This window comes from Suillus clintonianus (genome assembly GCF_016758775.1).
Source record: "Suillus clintonianus strain FC179 chromosome Unknown DEU56scaffold_29, whole genome shotgun sequence".
Taxonomy (NCBI): Eukaryota; Fungi; Basidiomycota; class Agaricomycetes; order Boletales; family Suillaceae; genus Suillus; species Suillus clintonianus.
In genome coordinates, this window is record NW_024539253.1 from 236,275 (window position 1) to 258,997 (window position 22,723).

General features: G+C 48.1%; 6 protein-coding genes across 6 annotated transcripts; 2 read left to right on the forward strand and 4 right to left on the reverse strand.

The window, feature by feature from the left end:
- Positions 1–1,374: 1,374 nt before the first annotated feature.
- DEU56DRAFT_301808 (Alpha/Beta hydrolase protein) lies at positions 1,375–3,984 on the reverse strand. Its single transcript, XM_041345555.1, has 15 exons — positions 3,668–3,984; positions 3,437–3,614; positions 3,301–3,378; positions 3,140–3,243; positions 3,036–3,089; positions 2,942–2,979; positions 2,834–2,888; positions 2,649–2,776; positions 2,565–2,596; positions 2,323–2,506; positions 2,080–2,269; positions 1,965–2,023; positions 1,855–1,919; positions 1,573–1,800; positions 1,375–1,516 (listed from the first exon to the last, which is right to left on the reverse strand). Exons 1-15 carry the CDS (start codon positions 3,891–3,893, stop codon positions 1,480–1,482), a joined length of 1,656 nt encoding a protein of 551 aa, XP_041209252.1. The 5' UTR covers positions 3,894–3,984; the 3' UTR covers positions 1,375–1,479.
- Positions 3,985–8,170: 4,186 nt separating this feature from the next.
- On the reverse strand, positions 8,171–9,009 carry DEU56DRAFT_911985 (uncharacterized protein; the record flags this gene model as incomplete). Its single annotated transcript, XM_041357346.1, has 3 exons — positions 8,171–8,571; positions 8,635–8,790; positions 8,844–9,009. 3 exons carry the CDS (start codon positions 9,007–9,009, stop codon positions 8,171–8,173), a joined length of 723 nt encoding a protein of 240 aa, XP_041209253.1.
- A 926-nt stretch (positions 9,010–9,935) lies between these two features.
- Positions 9,936–11,694, reverse strand: DEU56DRAFT_799903 (actin). Its single transcript, XM_041353051.1, is given in 11 exon segments — positions 9,936–10,092; positions 10,146–10,284; positions 10,338–10,482; positions 10,537–10,608; positions 10,660–11,256; positions 11,304–11,372; positions 11,430–11,457; positions 11,514–11,519; positions 11,560–11,561; positions 11,574–11,608; positions 11,662–11,694. The coding sequence occupies 11 exon segments, from the start codon at positions 11,683–11,685 to the stop codon at positions 10,082–10,084; spliced, it is 1,128 nt and encodes a 375-aa protein (XP_041209254.1). The 5' UTR covers positions 11,686–11,694; the 3' UTR covers positions 9,936–10,081.
- Positions 11,695–12,097: 403 nt separating this feature from the next.
- On the forward strand, positions 12,098–13,214 carry DEU56DRAFT_799912 (uncharacterized protein). The gene is made up of 3 exons (XM_041353052.1): positions 12,098–12,352; positions 12,419–12,593; positions 12,651–13,214. Exons 1-3 carry the CDS (start codon positions 12,335–12,337, stop codon positions 13,031–13,033), a joined length of 576 nt encoding a protein of 191 aa, XP_041209255.1. The 5' UTR covers positions 12,098–12,334; the 3' UTR covers positions 13,034–13,214.
- A 1,156-nt stretch (positions 13,215–14,370) lies between these two features.
- DEU56DRAFT_302000 (laccase) lies at positions 14,371–17,001 on the reverse strand. The gene is made up of 12 exons (XM_041345556.1): positions 16,703–17,001; positions 16,600–16,651; positions 16,480–16,548; positions 16,266–16,424; positions 16,137–16,212; positions 16,058–16,085; positions 15,281–16,007; positions 15,210–15,230; positions 14,997–15,154; positions 14,918–14,941; positions 14,802–14,866; positions 14,371–14,747 (listed from the first exon to the last, which is right to left on the reverse strand). The coding sequence occupies exons 1-12, from the start codon at positions 16,867–16,869 to the stop codon at positions 14,605–14,607; spliced, it is 1,689 nt and encodes a 562-aa protein (XP_041209256.1). The 5' UTR covers positions 16,870–17,001; the 3' UTR covers positions 14,371–14,604.
- Positions 17,002–20,022: 3,021 nt separating this feature from the next.
- DEU56DRAFT_886277 (laccase) lies at positions 20,023–22,345 on the forward strand. The gene is made up of 12 exons (XM_041356198.1): positions 20,023–20,243; positions 20,292–20,343; positions 20,397–20,465; positions 20,516–20,665; positions 20,728–20,803; positions 20,855–20,882; positions 20,933–21,653; positions 21,715–21,735; positions 21,789–21,946; positions 22,002–22,025; positions 22,077–22,141; positions 22,192–22,345. The coding sequence occupies exons 1-12, from the start codon at positions 20,080–20,082 to the stop codon at positions 22,278–22,280; spliced, it is 1,617 nt and encodes a 538-aa protein (XP_041209257.1). The 5' UTR covers positions 20,023–20,079; the 3' UTR covers positions 22,281–22,345.
- Positions 22,346–22,723: the final 378 nt, after the last annotated feature.

Sequence of the window (22,723 nt, forward strand, 5' to 3'; positions counted from 1 at the left end):
ATTATCCGTTGCGAGCGGCTAGGTACAAGTCACGTTCCCCCTTTCATTTTACTACCTCAGAACGCGTTGCTTGGGAGCGTTCCGCAACCGGGGTCACAGACGTTATCCTCATTGACTTCCTGACATTCTTAATTATCGGTAGCACGGTCCTCTCCCTCAACACATTCACTGCGCCGAATACTCCGGCACACTTTGCTAGTAGCTACATCAGCAACCTGTGCTCATCGTGGTACAGTACTCATGTGCAACGTTCAAGCAGTGCCATTTCGGTCTTGGAAGTGAGGTTTCGGTCCTCGGATGTCTTGTCGAAGAACATATCTGTAAATCCATGTCGCCAAGACTTACAGGAAGGTGTGATATCTCCATGAGTGTATCTGTCGTCAGATGCTTCATAGAGGGCCATGACAATGATCACGAGAAGAGAAATCTCTCATCCAGTGTGAGCTAGTGTGAGCCAGTATGCCATTGGGTAGAATTTACAAATACAAAGTGAAGTAGGTATCCCCAGGTGGAATTACAAATTCGCCCTGCTTCTTTTAAACGTACCTAAATCGTGTCTAACCACGAGCTTATTTGCAAATTGCCACGCTTGTTCTCCAGCACTGAGCAGATGACAAGCAGGGCAAATGAATGTCGCTGAATCGACTCACGAGCATCAGTAACAGAAATTGCAGGACATACTCACATTCACCTATCACAAATTGGCCTTGTCGACGTCGCTTCCCTTGTTCTGGTACTAATCTCCGGCAATCTGAGCAGGACCGAAGTATGGGGAAAGCGTCCCGACACTGCAATATTCAATATCATCAATTGATCCACGAGGCTCCTCGAAGTTGCTACCCTCGCGCGAATTGCTTATGACAAGAATGAAATTCTATAGATCTTGGAGAAAGACTTAGTTGCGCTATGATATAGTAGTCAAAGATCATACGATGTTCAAGTGGCCTTTGTTGATCGTCATGGAGCGTCTCACCGTGGTGAAATCGCCATCTACAACAGTGACGAAGGAGTTTAAGAGTTGCAACGTATTGATGTCTGCAGTGCGCAAAGAAGATGGCTTTTGAGCATTGTATTCGTAGCACAGTGCCGTCATGAAGGAAGAGTGGCGAGAGGCAGGGAGCCGTAGTAACAGCTTGCCAATGCACTTTGGTCGCACTTGAATGACTTGGCAATAATAGTGCATCGACTTCCGAAATTTCAGCGATAAGGTGCAGTTTGCTGGCAAATGGATTGCGGTCGCACTTGTGACTTCAATAATCAGCTGGCCCATCAGTGAATCTGCTTTACCGAAATTTCAGAAGTCGGGAATCCAGAAAAAGTAGATCCCCATGGACACTGAAAACCAATAGTTACACATGTAGAAGAATGTGAGCAGTGGCGATGGTTTGTCACTCTGCTCACGCGCCTGGCCACCAGCGCTAGAAGCAATACGAATTAAGTATGTAACCTAGATAGCAGATAGCAGAGCTTCACTCCCGTTCACTGCGCCGAATACGCCGACACGTTTCGCCAGTAGCTACATGTGTCTGGCTCAGCACCCTATATTCATAGCACATATGACACAGTACTCACTCGCAACGTCCGAGTAAGGCCATGTCGGTTGTGGAAGTGTAAACGTGAGGCACTCCCTCGGAAGTCTTGTTAAAGATCATTTCTGTGAAATGTTGTCGCCATTTCTTCCAGGAAGGCGTAATATCCCCTGGGGTGTATCGGTGGTTAGGAGTCTCATATATGGCCATAGCCATGAAGGAATTCGAAAACGCGGTGATGAACTGAGAATTATTGTATATAGGACCAGTCCTGAAACAGTATGTGTCAGCGTAGGTAGTGAAATGACCCTACACAACGACTTACAAATACGAAGTGTAGTACTCTCCGACATCAATTCCATGCAGACCAGGTGGAATGGCAAATGTGCCCTGCTTCTGTTAAGCATACGTAATTACGACTTACAGTGAGCTTACCTTCCACGCTCGTTCTCCGAATGCTTTGAGCATATAATAAGTGGGGCAGACGAACATTGCTGAATCCACCCATGAAATCAGGCACAGGAATAAATTCCCCGAAGGACATACGCACATTCACCCATCACGAGATTTGCCTGATCGACGTTGCTTCCCAGGTTCTGGTACAACGTCGCTGCTCCAGTAATCTGAGCGGGACCAAAGTTCGGGTAAATCGTGCTGATATAATCAGTAACATTTAATGTTATTGATTGGTCCACAATAATGTTGCCCTCATGCGTATTCACTACCGCAAGAAGGAAGTTCTAAAAGAAGGGCATGAGTATTGCTGTAAGATAGATTATTTCATGGATCATACACCATTCAGACGACCCTTGCCGAGCGTTACGGTCGGCCTTTCCACGATGAAAGTGCCATCTACAACAGGGACGAATGTGAGCATGCCATAATAGCCGCCGAGGTTGATGTTCGAGTTCAAAGTTTGCAGCGTATTAACGTCTGCAGCTCGCACACAAGAGAGGGTATCCGAATTTGAGCCACAGCTGTAAGTTGAGGGTGTCAGCTCGGGAACGGCAAAATGTAAACTTTGAAAGCACTCGCTTTGTTCCGTCCACAACCATACTGTACAGCATCTGGTAGTGGCATTCAGGTCACAATAGACGTGGATCTCATGAATAGAATTACCTCCGGAATTCGGTCGTTATAGTTGTATTGTGAGTTCAAGAACGTGGAACTCGTCATGACAGCTCGGAAGAGGGGAGGCTGCGTGTTTCCTCCGTGAGCAACAACATGCTGTATCACAGAACCGGCGCCTGAAACACAAATAGTAAGCGAGGTTAATGATGACAAGAGTACTCAACATGGCTCACCGGCAGACTGTCCCCAAATCGTGACCTTCGTAGGGTCGCCACCGAAGCTACTTATCTATCTTCCTATCAGATAGGGTACAAAACACACAAGTAGAGGACGTTGCTCACATGTGCCTGGACCCACTGGAAAGCATAATTCTGATCGACTTGGAATTTAAGTTCAGCCAAGCTGAAGGACTGTCAAAATTTGATGCACACTTACGTAGTCCAGCGTTGGGCGCACCCCCTTCTTTGACTGCTTCTCCAGCCAGAAAACCTAGCTAGCTTAAGTACGTTTCACAATCAGGAGCAGTAATGAAAACATACCGAACAAACCGAGGCGGTATTGGAGCACGACGGTGATGACACCGTAGTTCGACTCCACAATCAGCTCTGCACCATTGTATAAACTCGCAGCTCCTAAAATATACCTGTAACATTATAATAATCAATTTTATTAACAGGGGATCATTTCCAACGTTACTTACCCTCCTCCGTGAATATACACGATTACTGGGAGCCCACCCGACGCAGTGGCCACCACTTGACTTCCAGGAGTGTATACGCTACCGGATGCAGCCGTCAATCATAAATGTCAACGTCATCGTTCGAGGCAGGGCTTACTTCAAAAATAAGCAATCTTCTGACTGGCTGACATCTCTCTTGCTCAGAGAGGTGTTTTCGAAAGGATTTGTTGAAGCGTTGCCCAGGGGTGCTTGATAACATTCATTTGGTTGCGTGGTAGCTTGCTGAATGCCTGACATGGTCGGTGGAGGCTGCGGGGCTGCCCATCTCAACTCGCCTATGTGCTCAGTGAGTGGGCTGATATTGTAAAATACACAGAACTGGACGTACCAAGCGGAGGAGCTGCATACCGTATTCCAAGGAAGCTGGTAGTGTTTGTGACTGTGTCCACTGAGCCCTGGTACTGAGCATAACCCAAGTCGACGATGGGCGTCGCCAATGCTTCTAGCGCAAGCAAAGCCTGCGAAATGGCCAGTAGGTTGACTTTGATCAACATTTTCAATCCCATAGATGCGAAGCTGACGGATCGCGGGACCGCGTTATAAACCTTGCGCATGAGCGGAGTCCGAGACGACCCTACTCACTGTCGGTGACAGATTGATCACAGGACATGACAACCCTCCGGTCCCTAAGACTGACAGTTGAACAGTCGAGGACGCGCGTTACGTAGAGCATGACGAAAGAACATAACTGGCAGTTGGTCAACTTTTGAGATTGTGTTTCGAGTTTCACGATGAGCTACATGATTAAGACTAATTTGAGATTAGTATTGAGTACATGCCTCAGTCAAAAGAAAGGTTCCACCTAATGGTATTCCACCGCCGTTCGCAGCGCATGGCGGGGACAAAGCGGCGAGCCGTCGGCAGCTTGCAAATAGACTTCGGTCGCAGTGCAAGTACGGTAGATCGTCGTGAACAATAAAAATGCAGCTTGCTTCAACGGTCGCATTACGAATGACCTGGCAACAGGGAATTTGCATCGTCGAAATTGCAGCACAATTTAAACGAAGTAGATGCCGGTGGATGGTGAAAACCTCTGACCACTACTAGAAACAACAAGGGACGATGATAGAATTGCCAGTTGGTGACGTTGCTTGTGTCGTAGTCGTAAGAAACTGCCCTAGCGTTTCCACCCGCAGGGCTGTTACAACAGGTCGCGTCAAAAGGACGCTCTGAGAGTCACCAAGGCTTGTTTTGCGAGACTCTGAAATTTTGGCAAATGATGTTGCAATTCAAGGGTTGCACAGGCAGGCACCTTTTGAGGCACCCTTTAATAACGTAATATTTATTTTCGTCATTGTTTGTTCGCCCTGTGCCAGCAGCATTGCAGCCTAATGCTGCACTGACAAGAACTCATAGATGTCCACTCAAGGACATGCATGCGTATGTCGTGTAACTAACGACAAACTTGAAGAATAAAATTAAACTGTTACATCCAGGCTTAATGTATGTGAGTGCGTCTCAAGGTTTGAGGCAAAATAATAGTATACTATTACCTGTAACATAATGAAAATCAATTTTATCAACAGGGGATCATTTCCCACGTTACTTACCCTCCTCCGTGAATATACACGATTACTGGGAGCCCACCTGACGCAGTGGCCACCACTTGACTTCCAGGAGTGTATACGCAATGCGCATGTTTCAAATCCCCACATCTGCAGCCAGGCCTCCCCCGCTTCGGTTTTCGGTCGGCCTGACTCGACACCCCATCATGTCTCTTTCAGCGTTCTTCAGAACAAACAACTTGAATGCATATTACGACGAAATATTTGCAAAGACCTATGTCTAGATCTCCTTGAAATCCGCTCTGCAACGCCAAATAAATAAGTACCACGACGAAACTTGAAAATCAAGAAGAAAAAGCCAAATTCTCCTGCTCCCTGCATAGCACCAGATTACCGTTAACTCCATTGAGCATCTCCCGTACTATACGCCACTGCCTGTCGATATTTGCACGCGCTCCTGGAAAGCGATTGAGGTCATGCCGGTTGCTGCATCAGAGTCAGCCACGAGCCGAGCGTGATATTCTCGAACGCTAAGGATGAGGCGTGGTCCTAGCACAACGGACTGTGTGACTGTAAAAATCTGAAGAAAACCAAGAAAAATCTGTGTTTGGATGGAATATGGGTCCTATAGAAATGATAAACCGCAGTCATGGTCAGTGAAAGATTGACATACCGCTTGGATCGTTGGAGACAAATTGACTACGAGGCTGAAGCAAGACACGGCAACATAACTAGCGTGTTCAATCATTCGGCGGAAAAGGGAAGCATATTCACAATATGAGCTCACCCCGCAAAGTAAAGCACGTGGGATTTTATCAACACCGTGAAACAGTCGCCAATAATCCCTCTAGCCGAATGTTGTCGCAGTTCACGGAAGTGTTTTACAGCAATCCAGACTGCGAGACACAGTGCGAGGACCTCCCAGACAGTGCCAAGGATCCAAGTCATGGCACTCTGAAGTGGGGTATTGTCCGCATAGCCAACCGTGCACACATAGGTGCCAGAGAGAATGAATTCCTCTGGTATTCATCAATGAGCGCCATGCACAGTCGTCATTCACAATTAAGTGTACCCCCTGAAGTAATCCTCGTTATCATTACCACGACCACTCCGTCGAATATGTTGATAGCCAAGGACACGACGACGAGAGATATCAGGATCCTTCTGGATCGTTGATACATGGCATGTAACCGAGCGGTCATGATGACTGCAACATGTTTCGGTCAAGTCAATATCATAGGTCTTGTTACTGTACAACTCACCACACAGCATTGGAAATGCCACAAAACTCGTCCAATTGCACATGAGGAACAAAATCCGGCCTGAGAAATCCGGTTAGTGATGGGCCTTGGGTGGATCACACACGACAAACAGACTCACATCTGTAGCAGTCATGATAGTAAACGAAGAAGCTTGTCAAGAATGACACTCACCCCTGCAATACGTCACGTTTAATTGAATGGGAATAGCAGACATCGGTGCAGAAGACTCACTGCATCTGTCAACACAATCGTCGGAACACTGACTGTATGCCACTGGTCAGAAAAACAAACACTGTGAATGCGAGAAGACATACCCAGTATGTTCACGCTGATTGTGAGAGATAATAGATTAGCACGACACCGATTGTCAAGCCTTCTGAACATACATGACAAAGAAGATTCCAAGATAGCGCACCTAGGATATTATCAAGTCAGCACAAATTCACAACAGGCAAGCTACGTACACTCAGATAGAGAACGGTCATCAGGGACCAGCGTTGTCTCTGTCGCAAATCAATATTGTTCTTCTGATGTGGAACCGTGCTCACCCAGATCAGTTCGACCTACAATCAAATCTTAGCGAAATGGCTGCTCCGGTGATAGCATCAACATACCTCTTGTCCGAACGTAAGGGCTGGAAATACTTGTGAGAAGTCAGCAATTCTCTAATGTTATGATGCTCACCCCAATCATATACCACTCCAACACCAACGGCAACTGGAAAACCACAATCAAGGTTAAATCGAGACATGAGCGCCGAAATCTGACTGCTCTTCACGAACCTACAAAATAGCTGCCAATACGCCAAGAGTTGATGAGTGGCCAATAACTAGGATCGTCTGAGACTAGGGTCATACTGTCAGAGGATGGATGTGAGAGAGCGGGGAACCTGGTGGACATACGACGATGATATTCGTGCTAGATATACTACTATACAGTGCTTGCATGACCAAAATGAGATCGAGGGATGATATTCGTTTCTGTCAATAGATATGATGTCACGTTCGAAGTGATGTAGCGGGCCTTGAATAAAATGCCGGTCATGCGAAGGTGCTCGGGTACTGAAGCTTCGAAGGTTCGATGCCAGCGATCACCGCACCCCACGCCAACGGCAGAATCGTTTAGTGTTGGTGCGGCAGTGTCTTCCCTTCTATCGAAGTCGTTCGCTACATGCATAGCCAGTGCTGCCAGCCTGTACTTAATCAGCAAATAAATAATGATTTAAAGATCTGGGGCTCAATGAACACCGCAAAAGTTGAAAGAACATCTAAAACTGTTCGTGATTTTGTCACCTTTGTTCTGATGCCATTCTCACATGCTGGTCATGATGGGCGCAGTATTTTCGAATTTGCATCATGGAGTTGGTGTGGTGGTGACAGGCATCAGTTTTCACAGCCAGAGACATCATGGTTGGAATTCCGTGATTGATATCTGGTGAAGATACAACACCATCTCTAGCTCAAGATAGCAACATGGGGGAAAAGAAGAGTGGGAACCACCGTTACTGACCGCATCAAGCCTGACTTGTTGTTCTTCAACCTAGCTGCCAGCGCACACCTTCAACGTTGAATACAATGAAGCCCGATGCGAAACGTACCACACTAAATCCATCATGTAGTCGATGCCGATTGGAGTGATGAAGTCGACTTCTTCATTCGCTGTTCGTAGGGTAGCCTGGTATGGAATACCGTCAATATCTCACGTGAGCCAGTTACCACCAGGACTACATAGTATACCAACACCCCCAGAACACCCACTAAAGATCAAGATTTGAGAATGCAGAGGCTGTAGACGGAGAGGTGATTGGTGGATATCACTACTACCTGGCGGGTGTAACAGGATCAAACCAGGACGATAAGTTGTGGGATTGGTTGATGGTACAGCATTAAAGAACCTACTTGTCTTTAGCCTCCAATTTGGTCTTTGACGATTTCATCGTCCCGATCGATGTGAATCGTCATAGGAATGTTTCTGTGCTAGAACGTGGATAGCTTGATCAAAAAGATTTCACCACTCCAGGGGCTGTGCGCAGTTGGACATTCAAATGTTGATCTATCCGGAGTGTTAAGAATACGTTTCGAAGGATACAGCATAGTATTTGAACGAGCTATACACCGTTAATAACGCAGGAAAGCGGGATTCACATTCAGCTGTGGCAATCTCCTCGAACGAAGTCGGAGATAACTTCATCGAGTAGGTACTGAGATCGATAGTTCCGCCTCCGGCATCAACAACAATGACTCTCTGGCGGTTAGATTGATCTTCCTCCTCGTCCGAGTAATCTGATACATCTATAAGGTTTTTAGAGAACATATTCGACGCAATCATGCTGGTAAAACAGAAATGAAGACTTACTTCGCCAGCAGTCAAGAGGTGCACGTGAGATTGCTCCTCCTCAGATGAGATGAAACCAGCGATCTCGACAGCGCGTCTAACCTGTTGTTGCCTGGCTGCAGATCCGCAGCCTCCACCGACCATGTCAGGGATTCAGCAAGCTACCACGCAACCAAATGAATGTTATCAAGCACCCCTGGGCAACGCTTCAACAAATCCTTTCGAAAGCACCTCTCTGAGCAAGAGAGATGTCAGCCAGTCAGAAGATTGCTTATTTTTGAAGTAAGCCCTGCCTGGAACGATGACGTTGACATTTATGATTGGCGGCTGCATCCGGTATCTCAAGCCGCCTATGTGCTTAGTGGGTGGGCTGATATTGTAAAATACACAGAACTGGACGTACCAAGCGGAGGAGCTGCATACCGTATTCCAAGGAAGCTGGTAGTGTTTGTGACTGTGTCCACTGAGCCCTGGTACTGAGCATAACCCAAGTCGACGATGGGCGTCGCCAATGCTTCTAGCGCAAGCAAAGCCTGGAAAATGGCCAGTAGGTTAGCTTTGATCAACATTTTCAATCCCATAGATGCGAAGCTGATGGAATCGCGGGACCGCGTTATAAACCTTGCGCATGAGCGGAGTCCGAGACGACCCTACTCACTGTCTGTGACAGATTGATCACAGGACATGACAACCCTCCAGTCCCTAAGACTGACAGTCGAACAGTCGAGGACGCGCGTTACGTAGAGCATGACGAAAGAACATAACCAGCAGTTAGTCAACTTTTAAGATTGTGTTTCGAGTTTCACGATGAGCTACATGATTGAGACTAATTTGAGATTAGTATTGAGTACATGCCTCAGTCAAAAGAAAGGTTCCACCTAATGGTATTCCACCGCCGTTCGCAGCGCATGGCGGGGACAAAGCGGCGAGCCGTCGGCAGCTTGCAAATAGACTTCGGTCGCAGTGCAAGTACGGTAGATCGTCGTGAACAATAAAAATGCAGCTTGCTTCAACGGTCGCATTACGAATGACCTGGCAACAGGGAATTTGCATCGTCGAAATTGCAGCAATGGACTCAACCAGCAGCACAATTTAAACGAAGTAGATGCCGGTGGATGGTGAAAATCGCTGACCACTACTAGAGACAACAAGTTGAACTTGAAGGGACGATGATAGAATTGCCAGTTGGTGACGTTGCTTGTGTCGTAGTCGTAAGAAACTGCCCTAGCGTTTCCACCCGCAGGGCTGCTTCAACAGGTCGCGTCAAAAGGACGCTCTGAGAGCCACCAAGGCTTGTTTTGCGAGACTCTGAAATTTTGACAAATGACGTTGGTGAAAACTTGAACAGTCTCGGTTGCACAGGGCCAGGCACCTTTTGAGGCACCCTTAACGTAAAAAAATATTTCGTCATTGTTTGTTCGCCCTGTGCCAGCAGCATTGCAGCCTAATGCTGCACTGACAAGAACTCATAGATGTCCACTCAAGGACATGCATATGTCGTATAACTAACGACAAACTTGAAGAATAGAATTAAACTGTAACGTCCAGGCTTAATGTATGTGAGTGCGTCTCAAGGTCGTAGAAATCAGAAGCATTGCCGTTCTAGAACACGATTTCTTTTCATTCCCTCTTTCATCATGTTTAGAAGCACTCTGTGGTAGGGGCACTGAGAATAAGCGGCAGTAATATAGCGAGAGATACGCACTGCGGTGGACGATACCAGGACCGGACTCGTCGTACTCCTGCTTTGAACACCACAGGTTCTGGAAAGTCGACAGCGAAGCCAAGATCGAACCACCGATCCAGACCGAGTATTTCCGCTCAGGGGGAGCGACGATCTTGATCTAGAAGCGATGATGAATAAAAATGATGCTTCACGCTAAAGTCTGACGCGAACCTTCATGCTTGACGGTGCGAGCAATGTCAACTCCTTCTGCATACGATCGGCGATACCTGGGAACATGGTAGTACCACCCGACATCACAACGTTACCGTACAAGTCGCGACGGATATCAAGATCGCACTTGAAGATCGAGTTGTACCTAGAAGGGAAGGTAAGTCAGACACAGTTCCTGATACACGATGTGATTGCTTACGTTGTCTCATGGATACCTGCGGATTCGAGACCAAGGAATGAGGGCTGGAAGAGAGCCTCAGGTGCACGGAACCTTTTGTGATTATATGAGGTGTGATGACATGGTCGATAGAAATCATCTTACCGCTCGTTACCGATGGTGATGACATGACCATCAGGAAGCTCGTAACTCTTCTCGAGAGCTGATGACTGTGCGGCAGTCTGCATCTCTTGTTCGAAATCGAGAGCGACGTAGCACAACTTCTCCTTGATATCGCGGACGATTTCACGTTCGGCAGTCGTCGTGAAAGAGTAACCACGCTCGGTCAGGTTCTTGATGAGATAATCCGTGAGATCACGACCAGCAAGATCGAGACGGAGGATGGCATGTGGAAGAGAGAAACCTTCATAGATAGGCACAGTGTGGGTGACACCGTCACCAGAGTCCATGACAATACCGGTAGTACGACCGGAAGCGTACAATGACAAGACAGCCTGAATAGAAACATAGAATGCAGGTGCGTTGAATGTCTCAAACATGATTTGGGTCATCTTTTCACGATTAGCTTTAGGGTTCAGAGGAGCCTCGGTAAGCAAGACGGGGTGCTCCTCCGGGGCTACTCGAAGCTCGTTGTAGAAAGTGTGATGCCAGATCTTCTCCATGTCATCCCAGTTCGTGACGATACCGTGCTCGATGGGGTATTTGAGCGTCAAGATACCACGCTTGGATTGAGCCTCATCGCTGGGTAGATGTGAGCTGATTGCGACCATAATCGCGGCGAAACATACCCGACGTAAGAATCCTTCTGTCCCATACCAACCATGACACCCTGGTGGCGCGGACGACCAACGATGGAGCTGTGCATTTACCATGAGTGTCCCGTGTAAGATGGTAATATAGAAGGTAAAACGTACGGGAAGACTGCGCGAGGAGCATCGTCACCTGAAAAACGCAGTCAGTTGGGTATGCCTACAGCACCGCGAATCGTATTGAATCACCAGCAACTGCGAGAAGGCTTATCAGACAGTGCAACAGATGAAATCGAGGATAACTTACAACCAGCCTTGCACATTCCGGAACCATTGTCAATAACCTGACAAGTTTGATCATGAGCTTGATAGACGACGACGACGGAATTGAACATACGAGGGCAGCTACTTCTTCTTCCATGGTGAATTATTTGTTGTTTAAGGATAGTCTTTGATGGTTGTTGAAGATCAAGCCAAGTTGCGCACGATATTTGAACAGTTTTTTCAGACATGCGCAGTCGGGCAGCCGCAAAACTTCGCAGGGCTATGCAAGGGCTGTGGTCACATCTAACGCCGTTGCTAAGCTTCTGCTCGTACCGCAGTCGCAGGTCATGCTGCGTGTGCACGGCGTGGGTCTGTGACTGCGAGAATCGAATCAGACTTTTGCCAGACCAAGTGCGAATCCAAGAACTTCAGCCGAGAAAGAGCGGCCTGATGTAATCGGAGATAAACCACCTTCAGAGCGTATCCGGGTAAGGAAATGTCGGCCTACCAATATTTGAGCGGGGTATCAACATCCTACTTATAGCTCCACGCCAAGGATCCATTTCTGACTGGGCTTTACTCAGTGCCAACATGGTAACTGAAAAGATAAGAAACCGAAATGGTCACGCACCAACCTCGTTTTCCCTTGGTCTCTAGGAATCAGCATAGCCAAAGTTTGACATACTTGATGTGACCTACAGCCCCACTTCATTCGTCGGCATGCACGTGCCGACTGCGGTGCTCGATATAGGAGTATCTGGGGCTACTAGGTCAGTTCCCTCTTTATTCTCAACTTCCACCATCTCATGTCTTACTTTGACGAGGTTGGTGGTGGACTAGCAGTCCACATTATTATCATTATAGATATACAACTAATCTGCGTGATCCAGGATTCATACCGTCTTCCAGAAGGTGTAAAGCGGATTGCGTATGATGCTGACACCCAGAAGTACACTTTCCGCGACCAATCCGGTCAACTTTACCAGAATTCCTCGGGAGAGAAATATGGCGTCCTGAAACCTGTATCAGCACCCGCCACTCCTCGTCGCAGGGTGACCATAACAGGCGAGCTCGTGACCCCCCAGGCTCAACTGCCAAGTGCTTACATAATTCCATACGTAGAACGCAGAGACCCTGCCCTCATCCGTGCTCGCTCTGTCAAGCGCCTCGCAAAGACTTTCGACGATTTCCTCCCCCCAGAATACATCACCAACGCAGAGGACTCAAGTTCTGCGCCCGACTCTCCCATTCAAGATATCGCGCGGATGACCCGGAGTAGTACGCTATCAAAGATCCGAAGGGGTTCGGAGGTCGCGCGTCCTCGGGAAAGTTCACCTCGCGGGTGGGAGGATGATGAGAAACGCCACTTGCTCGACGATCACACTTCCAGTCCCGCATCGTATGCGACTTGTGAAGGTGATGAGAAAGAGTTGAGTCGCTCGAATTCTACTGCATCGTCCTTTCTGTCATTGCCTATTATCGATACACACATTAGTTTTGAATGATTCATCCGGTATGAATTTAATTACTACCTTCGTATGAGTTGAAACCACTGTACTGGACTTGTATGTAGAACCACTGGACAATTTTTTGAAGTGGTGGACAAACCAAAGCTCATTCAATGGACCTGGCGCTGATGCGTTGTCCCGCTCAGTAAGTTGGCAGACACGTTAGCCTCAACTGTACATGTAAAAGGAGTCAACTTGTTTTGGGAGGCGGGAGGTACCCAAGAACAAAATAAAATCAAACAAAACACAACAAATGAACGAACAAACAAACAGGTCGACTTGAGGTCGACTTCATCCAAGACTTTATGCCAAATTCAATGAAATCCGTTCTAACTTTTCACTCCTTGTTCCTCGACAGTAAGATAGAGAGTGGCCTGAGTGGCCCCTGCACAGGTGCGAGCTTTGGATCAGCCTTGATTTCTGTCACACGACCGCGCGAGAGCACCCGTGATCCCTTCTCCCTAGCAGCTCTTGCAATGCGCTTGGGAAATGCAGCGCGGATATCCCTGTGCGATTGGGTGATAGCTGAATTACCGAATGTGTCTTCTTTGATCACGGCTACAGGCGGTGGCGAAAGGAGGGGTTTTCCGTCAGGGGAGCTCAAAAAGGAACTCTGGAACAGAATCGGTGAGTAAATGCAGGCATGATCAGGCTGCTACACACATATGGTGCTGATTCTCCGTATTCCCCGATAGCCTTGCTCTTCCGTATGCTCTGGGTCCATGTGAAGCGAGGCGATCCTTCGTGTTTATCACATCTCGTGAGTTCGACACGAAGCGGCTGACAAAACGACGAACACACCTCTCGGTCTCTTCTGGAAAAACTCGTGTGGGAAGTTCTGCAACTTCTCCTGCGCGTTTTGCTTAGCGGTCCAAGAATTCAGGATGCGGCGGTAGACGAGGTAACTGACGATGTAAGTGACGGACAAGGCGAGAAGAACGAGGGCTGCGAATGGGAAAACACGCTTGTGTGGCTCGTCCACGGTGACGGAGGATGTGGCAGTCGCGGTAGGGGAAGTGGTGCTGCTCGAAGGGGCCATGGTATTGCGTTAGGTAGGGAAGATCGGATTGGCAAGTTGGAAGTTGGCAATCAAAGACGTCCTGCTTGAATACCTTGGTGGAGTGTAAGGAAAAGGGTGGGTGGTGGGTGACGTGGATTAATATGGCTTTGGACTGGAGGCTGACACGAAGATCTGCGTCGACGTACAATTGTGTACAAGGTGACTGAATATCTAGTACTTACAGCCATATCAGGTTCTCGTGCTCAAATTCAAAAGATAATAGGTCCGGTAAGAGCTGGGTCCTTGATATGCTCGGCCGTCTCGACGTCGAGGGCGCACTAGAACGCAATGTGATGAGCTTCAAGTATCGATGAAATATGAACTTAATTGGCGCTCGAGTATCCTGTTGCACTAAGTACGTAGTAAGGACATAACTAAGATTAACGGTCATAGTACCAGCCAGTACCGTATTATGATGGAGCAATGAGTGCATTATAGCAGTACTTATAACCAGGTTTCTGTAAGAAATTCGTTCGCATGCAAACGAAAATGATGGGGATATCCAGTATCATATCAATGAAGGGAGTGGTTGTGGTGGTGGGTAAAGGAGTGTGGAAATATTAGTTGCTGCTTCGTAAGACTTAAGACCCCCGCCTCCTAACTGCTCGGGTGTTAGAGAGTTAAAGGTCGGACATAACTGATCCCATGCTTCTGGAAAGCAGGTCAGCTATGTGTAAAAGTTTAGTTTCTTCGCGGATGACGCACCTGGCACAGGGTTCACATGTGCGCGGGTATCTGAGGGACTTTCAGCCATGACCACGGCAAAACCGCTGAATATAAGGGATTAGAAATTTCTTTCGTGACGAGATTCATACACATACGCATCGAGGTGCCAATCAATGTGACTTTTGGTTCAGAGTCAGTACCTTTCTTGAAAGCTCGATGAGAATGATGTCGTACCAATGCAAGAACCAGGGGCCAGAGTTGTCGGTCACCCATCGTATCACCATTTGTTGCCCAAGACTCCCAGCGCTGACCACGTCGCGGCGAACTGGGTTCGCATAATTGAGGGTACTGTTTCCTGCGAAGCCCGCGCTCTGTATGACATCGAAGGAATGCTAATGATCGTATCAGTACCAACCAAACATGCCATTGAAGTCACAGCGAACTTACGCCATGCATGTGGATAGGATGCTGGTAAAATATATCAGGCACATAACCGTCGAAGAAATGAAACGACGCACGGGACCACCTGGACCGGTTGTTGTCAACGTCAACTCTACCACTTTGTTAGCCTCGAGAACGATGAGACTGCCATTCGGGAGCAGTTGAGATGGCTCTTGAGCTCCACTAAGAATCTGGAGTAGGACAGGAACGGTGGGGGGTTTGAATGTGACATTGTTGACGTAGAAGTTTCCGCCGATGACGGAAACCTCGAGGTTGAGGTTGATATCTGCCTTCCCATACTCTGGAATGCCAGGAGCACCAGGGTTCATCAGAGCATGCAAGTTGGTCTCTTGCAATGGGTTCTTGGGTGCAGGATTGACTGTAGTCGGGTCGGCCATTCGGGCGCCTTTGTAGCGCAGGATGGCAGAGTTCGTTCCTCCCTCGTAGGTTGCATTCATCGTATTAGGAAGATTGCGTATCCAGTAGTTATCTGTCGGCTTATCGGCTACCAGAACCACGGAATAGCGCTGACCCGCGAAAATCTGGAGCTGATCTACCACCAGAGGTTCGGTCAGCTGTCCATCTGCTTCGATGACGGTCAAGTTATGGCCATCGATGGAGAACTGGAAGTTGGGATCGCATGATATTGAAACCAGGCGCAAGCGATACCGCTTTCCCTGCTCAACACTGATTACAGCAAGATCAGACATGGGTCCGCCAGCATATCGACCGAGTCCATTGACGAGCGTAGAGCTGGCAGTATTACCTATGACGTAGCGCAAGACGGTAGCCGCAGTATGATACCTAGTGATACTACTTTAGTCGGACAGATTACCAACATTTGTAAAACTCACCAGTCGGCAAGTGTGATCACGGTACTTGCTGGAAACACATGGTGGTCAGAGGGCTAATACAAACCGGTTGCTCGCTCACCATCGTCGACATCGTACATGTATGCCAAAGGGTCATGAGGATCATAAATTACCAGCGGTCCTCTAAGACCATCACACTGTTGCATAGATTAGTTCTCCACTGCGCGATCAAGGTTCGAGTGATACTCGCATATTGAACGGAATAATGACTATGATACCAGTAAGTGCCTGCCTGGTTCGGGGCGGAGAAAGAGTGCACAAAAGAGTGGTTCTGCGCAATGGGGCATTGTGTGACGGAGGAAGTCCCGTCAGCATAGCTCGTTCCATTCTGGTAGAGACCGTGCCAGTGCTGCAGCAAACAAAGTTAAAAGGTAAACAAACGTCGATGATTTGACGCTGCTTACGACACTGGTAACCTTGAACATTGAGTCGTCCTGGAGCTCGTTGGCCACCTCAATGGCAAAATCATCTCCCTGTTGTGAGGTCAGCACTGGTGAACGACAAGGAGGTCGATATAAGTTCACCTTCTGAGCTGCAATCAAGGGTCCAGGGAATACGCCATTAGCAAGAGTTGCTCTATTAAAGATCAGGAATGAGCTCAGCTGAGTGCCATATCAATAGACTCACGAGCGTTCGAAGCCATCGGGAGCGACGACCTTATTAGCTACGGTCAGTTTAGTTTTTGAGCCGAGCACAGCGGGCCGAGATAATGGGTAGGACTGGGAACGAGATATTATAGCTGCAGCATTAATCGATGAAATAAGAGAAGCGATAAGAATAGGAATAAACATCATGATAGACAGGGCTCTCGCCAGGAGAGTAGTGGGGTATAGGGTAAGATTATAACGAGGCGACACATCGCTCTTCGTAGCTTTTATCTTGCAGCAGCCTTTAGTGTTTCTCGATTGATCATTACCAGCGTGTGTTCACGCAAACAGTTGCTCAGTGACTACAGCGCAGTGGATATCTGAATATCGATAGTGTACTGCTCCAGGAGTTAGCAACTATCGGCCGGCGCGTCGAAAAACGGTGGCGTACCACGAAAACACGACTTGGACATAACATAAAATAACTCAGGCGGCCAGAACGGCCACATGCCACAGCAGTTTGGGGGAACGCTTCAAGCACAGGAAGAGAAGGATGCAGATGGCTGGTTTTGACCGTGCGAGAGAATCGGACTAGATTTTGTCTGGAAGGAATGGTCACACGCTGCAAGGAAGCTGCGTGCCGACCTCTTCATGTCTTGAAACCGATCAAAGCAAATATCGATGGCATCTATGTTAAGCAATATGTATAAAAATGATCACCTTGCAAGTTCCGGCGAAATCACGGATGTTTTATGCCGGTATTTAACCGACACTGTCGCTGTGATGCGAAGGAAAGGCGAGTGGTGTATTTTGTCAGAACGCGGGACCAGCCTGAGGCAGTGACGCGGGAGAGTCCTGGAACAGAGCATGCTGTGCATACTTTGTGGCCTCGTTCTCTTTTCAGTAATGATCAAGAGCTTCTCGTATTACGGATAGGTCAACTTGAGAAACATCGATGCTAAAGTCATGCTTAGCGCCAATACTACCTGCTTAGATGCGCATATCAGCTTGCTGCAGACCTTCGGAGATACTGACACAACGGTCACTTATCGTGTGGCAATTGCAAGATTGTACACACTGGCATTGGTAGAATAAATAGTATGGAACGGATTAGCTCGCAACCAAAAACAAATATATTTCTTGACCAGACCTGAGGAAAACACTGGTCGGGATGACGATTCCGGTGTTGCATTGGACCGCCACACCCACACGGACACCAAGTCAGTGTTGCGTCATGCATTCCAAAATCACGCAAGAGGGATTAACAACATCGAGTCATTGGACTGAGCTATGTCATTTGAAGTAACGACGGCGGTATCCAGAGCAGAGACTGTTCGTCGAGGATTGAAGACACATGCGATGACTCCAAATAAGAACGGTTTTGCCTAAAATGAACTCAAGATGGGAAGTCGGCAACGAAGCATCGCCAATAAGTGCGTGTCGGGTCGGTTAAAACGGCGTAGCTAGGATTGGAGCCTTGTGGCCGCGGGACCTTAGCGGCGGCCGACTGTGCAACTGCACCGGACGTTCAGGTGTCTTGACACAGAATTGTGAAAGGAGGCGGTTGGTTTGATGATGGTTGCGGCGCGATCACAATGACCGAAGGATGTGCCATAATCGAATTGCGCAAGTCCGGCTCCAGTGACCATATAGAACTCATCAGCGAGAGTTCGTTCACGGCTGACAGGCTAGTATGCCAGCGACGGTGATTGTGGCACGAATCGCACGACCGCAGACAGTGGAGTTGTTATTAATTCTAGAAATCGGGCTGCTGGTGAGGAAGTGAGCAATGGCTCAGAGCCCACGTTTGGCCCACGCCGTTGTCGACTTTTACGTTTGCCACATGCCAGTACTTGATACGACAATGATACGACAGCAAGACTGGAAACCAGCCGCCGGCGTTGTCTGATCATGAGAAGGAACATTCGTGCGGGAAGAAAGAGAACCATTTGAAATCCCGCGCATGTGACCCAACACTGCCACGTCTAACGCGTCGTGTCCTTGTCACGTACGAATTTGAACGCACACCGCAGAAACAAGTTACGACAAATTTAAACGTTTGCATACTAGTCTTCAATGATATCCACACTCGACAAATCTACTGCATTAATGATCGGACGACAACCGAGGACGTTGTTGACAGGCTCTGTTGTTGGCTACCATGGGTTATCACATTCTTGTCAGTACTGTCAATGTCCGAAAACACTGACAATGTGCTCTGCCACTGTTCAGAGCTGAGCGCTGAGAGGGTGCGTGAGGTGAGCATCGCGGAGTGATTAGCTTACTGTTTCGCTACTAGATAAGGTATGGATCGAGATTTTGAATCACTGATCGACTTTGACCACTTTGCAGGCTGCTTCTCCGAGTCGCCGCGACAACTCTGATCTTTTTGACAATGTCGGGCCATGGACACATCCTTAATCCCCTGGCTTTACAGTATCACTTACTTTATCCTATCCTCTATTCTCATGTTCTCGTGAGACTAATGCTCCCAGTGAACTTCGTTGCTTCTTTCCTCAGCTATCGACCAGTTAGCTGAGTCCTGTGAAGCCAAGGTACAAGCCTCCATCATCATCATCATGGGCCTGGCTTATGTGTGTATGAGGCCAGGCCAAGCACATCGCTAGTAACTTATGGTCACTTCAGCGGCAGCCCGACTTCCAGGATTAACATTAACTTCACGATCTATCTGCGGTCGTGCAATTTGGGCCGCAGTCACCGTCACTGCCATGGCCTGCCTGCCGAGAACGGATGAGTCCTCAATGGTCACTTCAGCCCGACATGCAGAATTCAATAACGGCACAACCATTGCTCATTACAATCGTACCTTCACTATCATCAAGGCTGCCGGCCATCTCCTGTCAAAATCATGTACTGAGACACCTGAGCGCCTAGTGCGTAGTCAGCACTGCCAAGTCCCGACATATCACGAGTTGTATCTTACGGCATGGGACCATTTATTTCAAACGAAGTCTGGTCCGATACTCTCGCGCGGCCGCCACCGGGTACTATGTATCAGCCATCTGCATTTTTGTTTGCCAGTGCTTGAAGACATGCCGTACTGCTGTGGATTCCTAGCACTAACACATGGGGTCAATCGTCTGCTCTCACCGCCCGAGTTATTTATATTCTATCTCAGTCATGGTTTTTTTTGGTACGCCATCGTTCATTAACGCGCTGGCGGATGGTTGCTAACTCCAGGAGCAGTATAGCGGTGAAGTTTAAATGTCCGGGCAATGGAGGTCACTGCGCTGTTACCGGCGCGATCACACGTTGATACAGGTACTAGCTGCTTTGAAATGTGAAAACTCATGGCTATCTGTCGCTGCAAGATAAAAGCTGCCATAGCATTACAATCTTATTCTAAATTCCACTACTCTCCCGGCGACAGCATAACACCTATCGTGAATAATCACGATGATTATTCTTTTTCTAATTGCTTCTTTCCTTTCATCGATTAATGCTACAGCTGTAGTATCTCGTTCACAATCCTACCCATTGTCTCAGCCCGCCGTACATGGCCCAAAGACCAGACTGACCATAGTGAATAAGGTGATCGCTCCCGATGGCTTCATACGCCCGTGAGTGTATTGCCACAGCACTCAAAACTCACTCCTGATCGTCGACAGAGCAACTCTTGTTGATGGCGTGTTCCCTGGACCCTTGATTGCAGCACAGAAGGTGAACTCGTGTCGACCTCCTTGGCATGCACGCCAGTACTGACCTTACAATAGGGAGATCACTTTGATATCGATGTGGTCAATAAGCTCAGGGACAACAAGATGTTTACACTCACCAGTGTCGTAAGCAGCGTATTATCAACGTTGTCAAAAATTAACCTTGTGTACCGCAGCACTGGCACGGTATCTCCCAGAATCGGACGAACTATGCCGATGGGACGTCCTTCGTCACTCAATGCCCCATTACGCCGGGCCACTCGTTTTTGCACTCTTTCTCAGCCCCGAACCAAGCAGGCACTTACTGGTATCATAGTCATTATTCCGTTCAATACGCAAGTATCACTCGAACCTTGCTCACGCAGTGGATGACTGACCTATGCAATAGTGTGATGGTCTCAGAGGACCGCTGGTAATTTATGATCCCCACGACCCTTTGGCATACATGTACGACGTCGACGATGGTGAGCGAATGATTGGTTGATATCAACCATCTGACCATCATGTGTTTCCAGCAAGCACTGTGATCACACTTGCAGACTGGTGAGTTTTCCGAATGTTGGCAATCTGCCCGGTTAAATTTGGACCACTAGGTATCATTATATGGCCAAAGACTTGATTGGCAAGATACCTACTGCCCAGTCTATGCTCATCAACGGACGCGGTCGCTATGCTGGTGGCCCCGAGCATAAACTCTCTGTCATCAGCGTCGAGCAGGGAAAGCGATATCGCTTTCGCCTGGTTCAAATGTCATGCGACTCCAGCGTTCAGTTCTCTATTGATGGCCACAACTTAACTGTCATCGAAGCGGATGGACGGCTAACGGAACCTCTGGAGGTAGACCAGCTCCAAATCTTAGCGGGTCAGCGCTACTCTGTGATTCTAGTAGCCGATCAGCCAGTGGATAACTACTGGTTACGCAGTCTTCCTGATGCGGCCAATGCGACCTACGAGGGGGGGATAAACACTGCTATTCTACGCTACAAAGGCGCCCGAATGGCCGACCCGACTACGGTCAACACTTCATCCATCAACCCATTGAATGAGACCAACTTGCATGCTCTAATCAATCCTGGTACTCCTGGCACTCCAGGGTATGGGAATGCAGATATCAACCTCAACCTCGAGGTTTCCGTCTCCGGCGTACATTTTCTCGTGAATGGTGTCTCATACCAGCCCCCCACCGTTCCTGTTCTACTCCAAATCCTTACTGGTACAGACCCTTCTCACCTGCTCCCAAACGGGAGCGTCATCCCTCTCGAGGCCAACAAAGTGATAGAGTTGACATTGTCAACGACTGGTCCAGGTGGACCCGTACGTTTTTCTGATTCCTTCGACGCTTAAGCCTTACGTGTCTGATATACATTGTACTCAGCATCCGATACACCTTCACGGAGTAAGTTTGCTGTGGTTTCTGTGGCATGTTTGGCTGGTACTGATGATGATCAGCATGCCTTCGATGTCGTACAGAGCGCAGGCTTCGCAGAAAACAGTACCCTCAACTATGTGAATCCAGTTCGCCGTGATGTGGTAAGCGCTGGGAGCAATGGGCAACGAATGGTGATACGATGGGTCACCGACAATTCTGGCCCCTGGTTCTTGCATTGGTATAACATAATTTTTATTGAGCTTTCAAGAAGGGTACTAACTCTGAATCAAAAGTCACATTGACTGGCACCTCGAAGCGTATGTTTGTAAATCTCCTCATGAACGAAATTGCTGATCTTTCACATCTAGCGGTTTTGCCGTGGTAATGGCGGAAAGTCCCTCAGATACTAGCGCACATGTGGGCCCCGTGCCATGTAGGTCATATGTGAAGAGATTTCACTTCCATCGCTGAACTGCTTTACAGACGAATGGGATCGGCTTTGTCCGATTTACGATCATCATGAGAAAAACCCTCACACGCTACCTGCAGGAGGTTTAGATTCAGACCTGTGAATCGCTGATAATTGAATTACTTGTATTCTGAAGGTATCTCGAGCAATCAAATTATACTTACAGGGAAAGTTGCGAAGTGGTGAGACATGAATTGTGTGTTGCACGGATGTGTCAATGGTCAGCATCGTGGTAAGGTCACCGGGCCTCTCAAGCTATATATATATACGTGTTGACTCTTGAACTTGCATTCCGTCAGTTCAATGTTGCATGAACACAAAAGGTGAGATGCTCGAGACTCAACTCAAGTTGAACTTCAAGCCTAAGTTATCGTTCGTGCTGCGAATTCGCCTATCCTATCGGGGAAGTTCACCGAGCCCTCACCTGAAATCGTTTGTATACCTGAAGTCGTTGCTTTGCGCGTGTACCAGTCCAAGACCCTCGACCGCTGGCATGCTTGAGTGGGGCACGTCAGACAAGGCACCGTTGTATGGCTCGTCTGATTG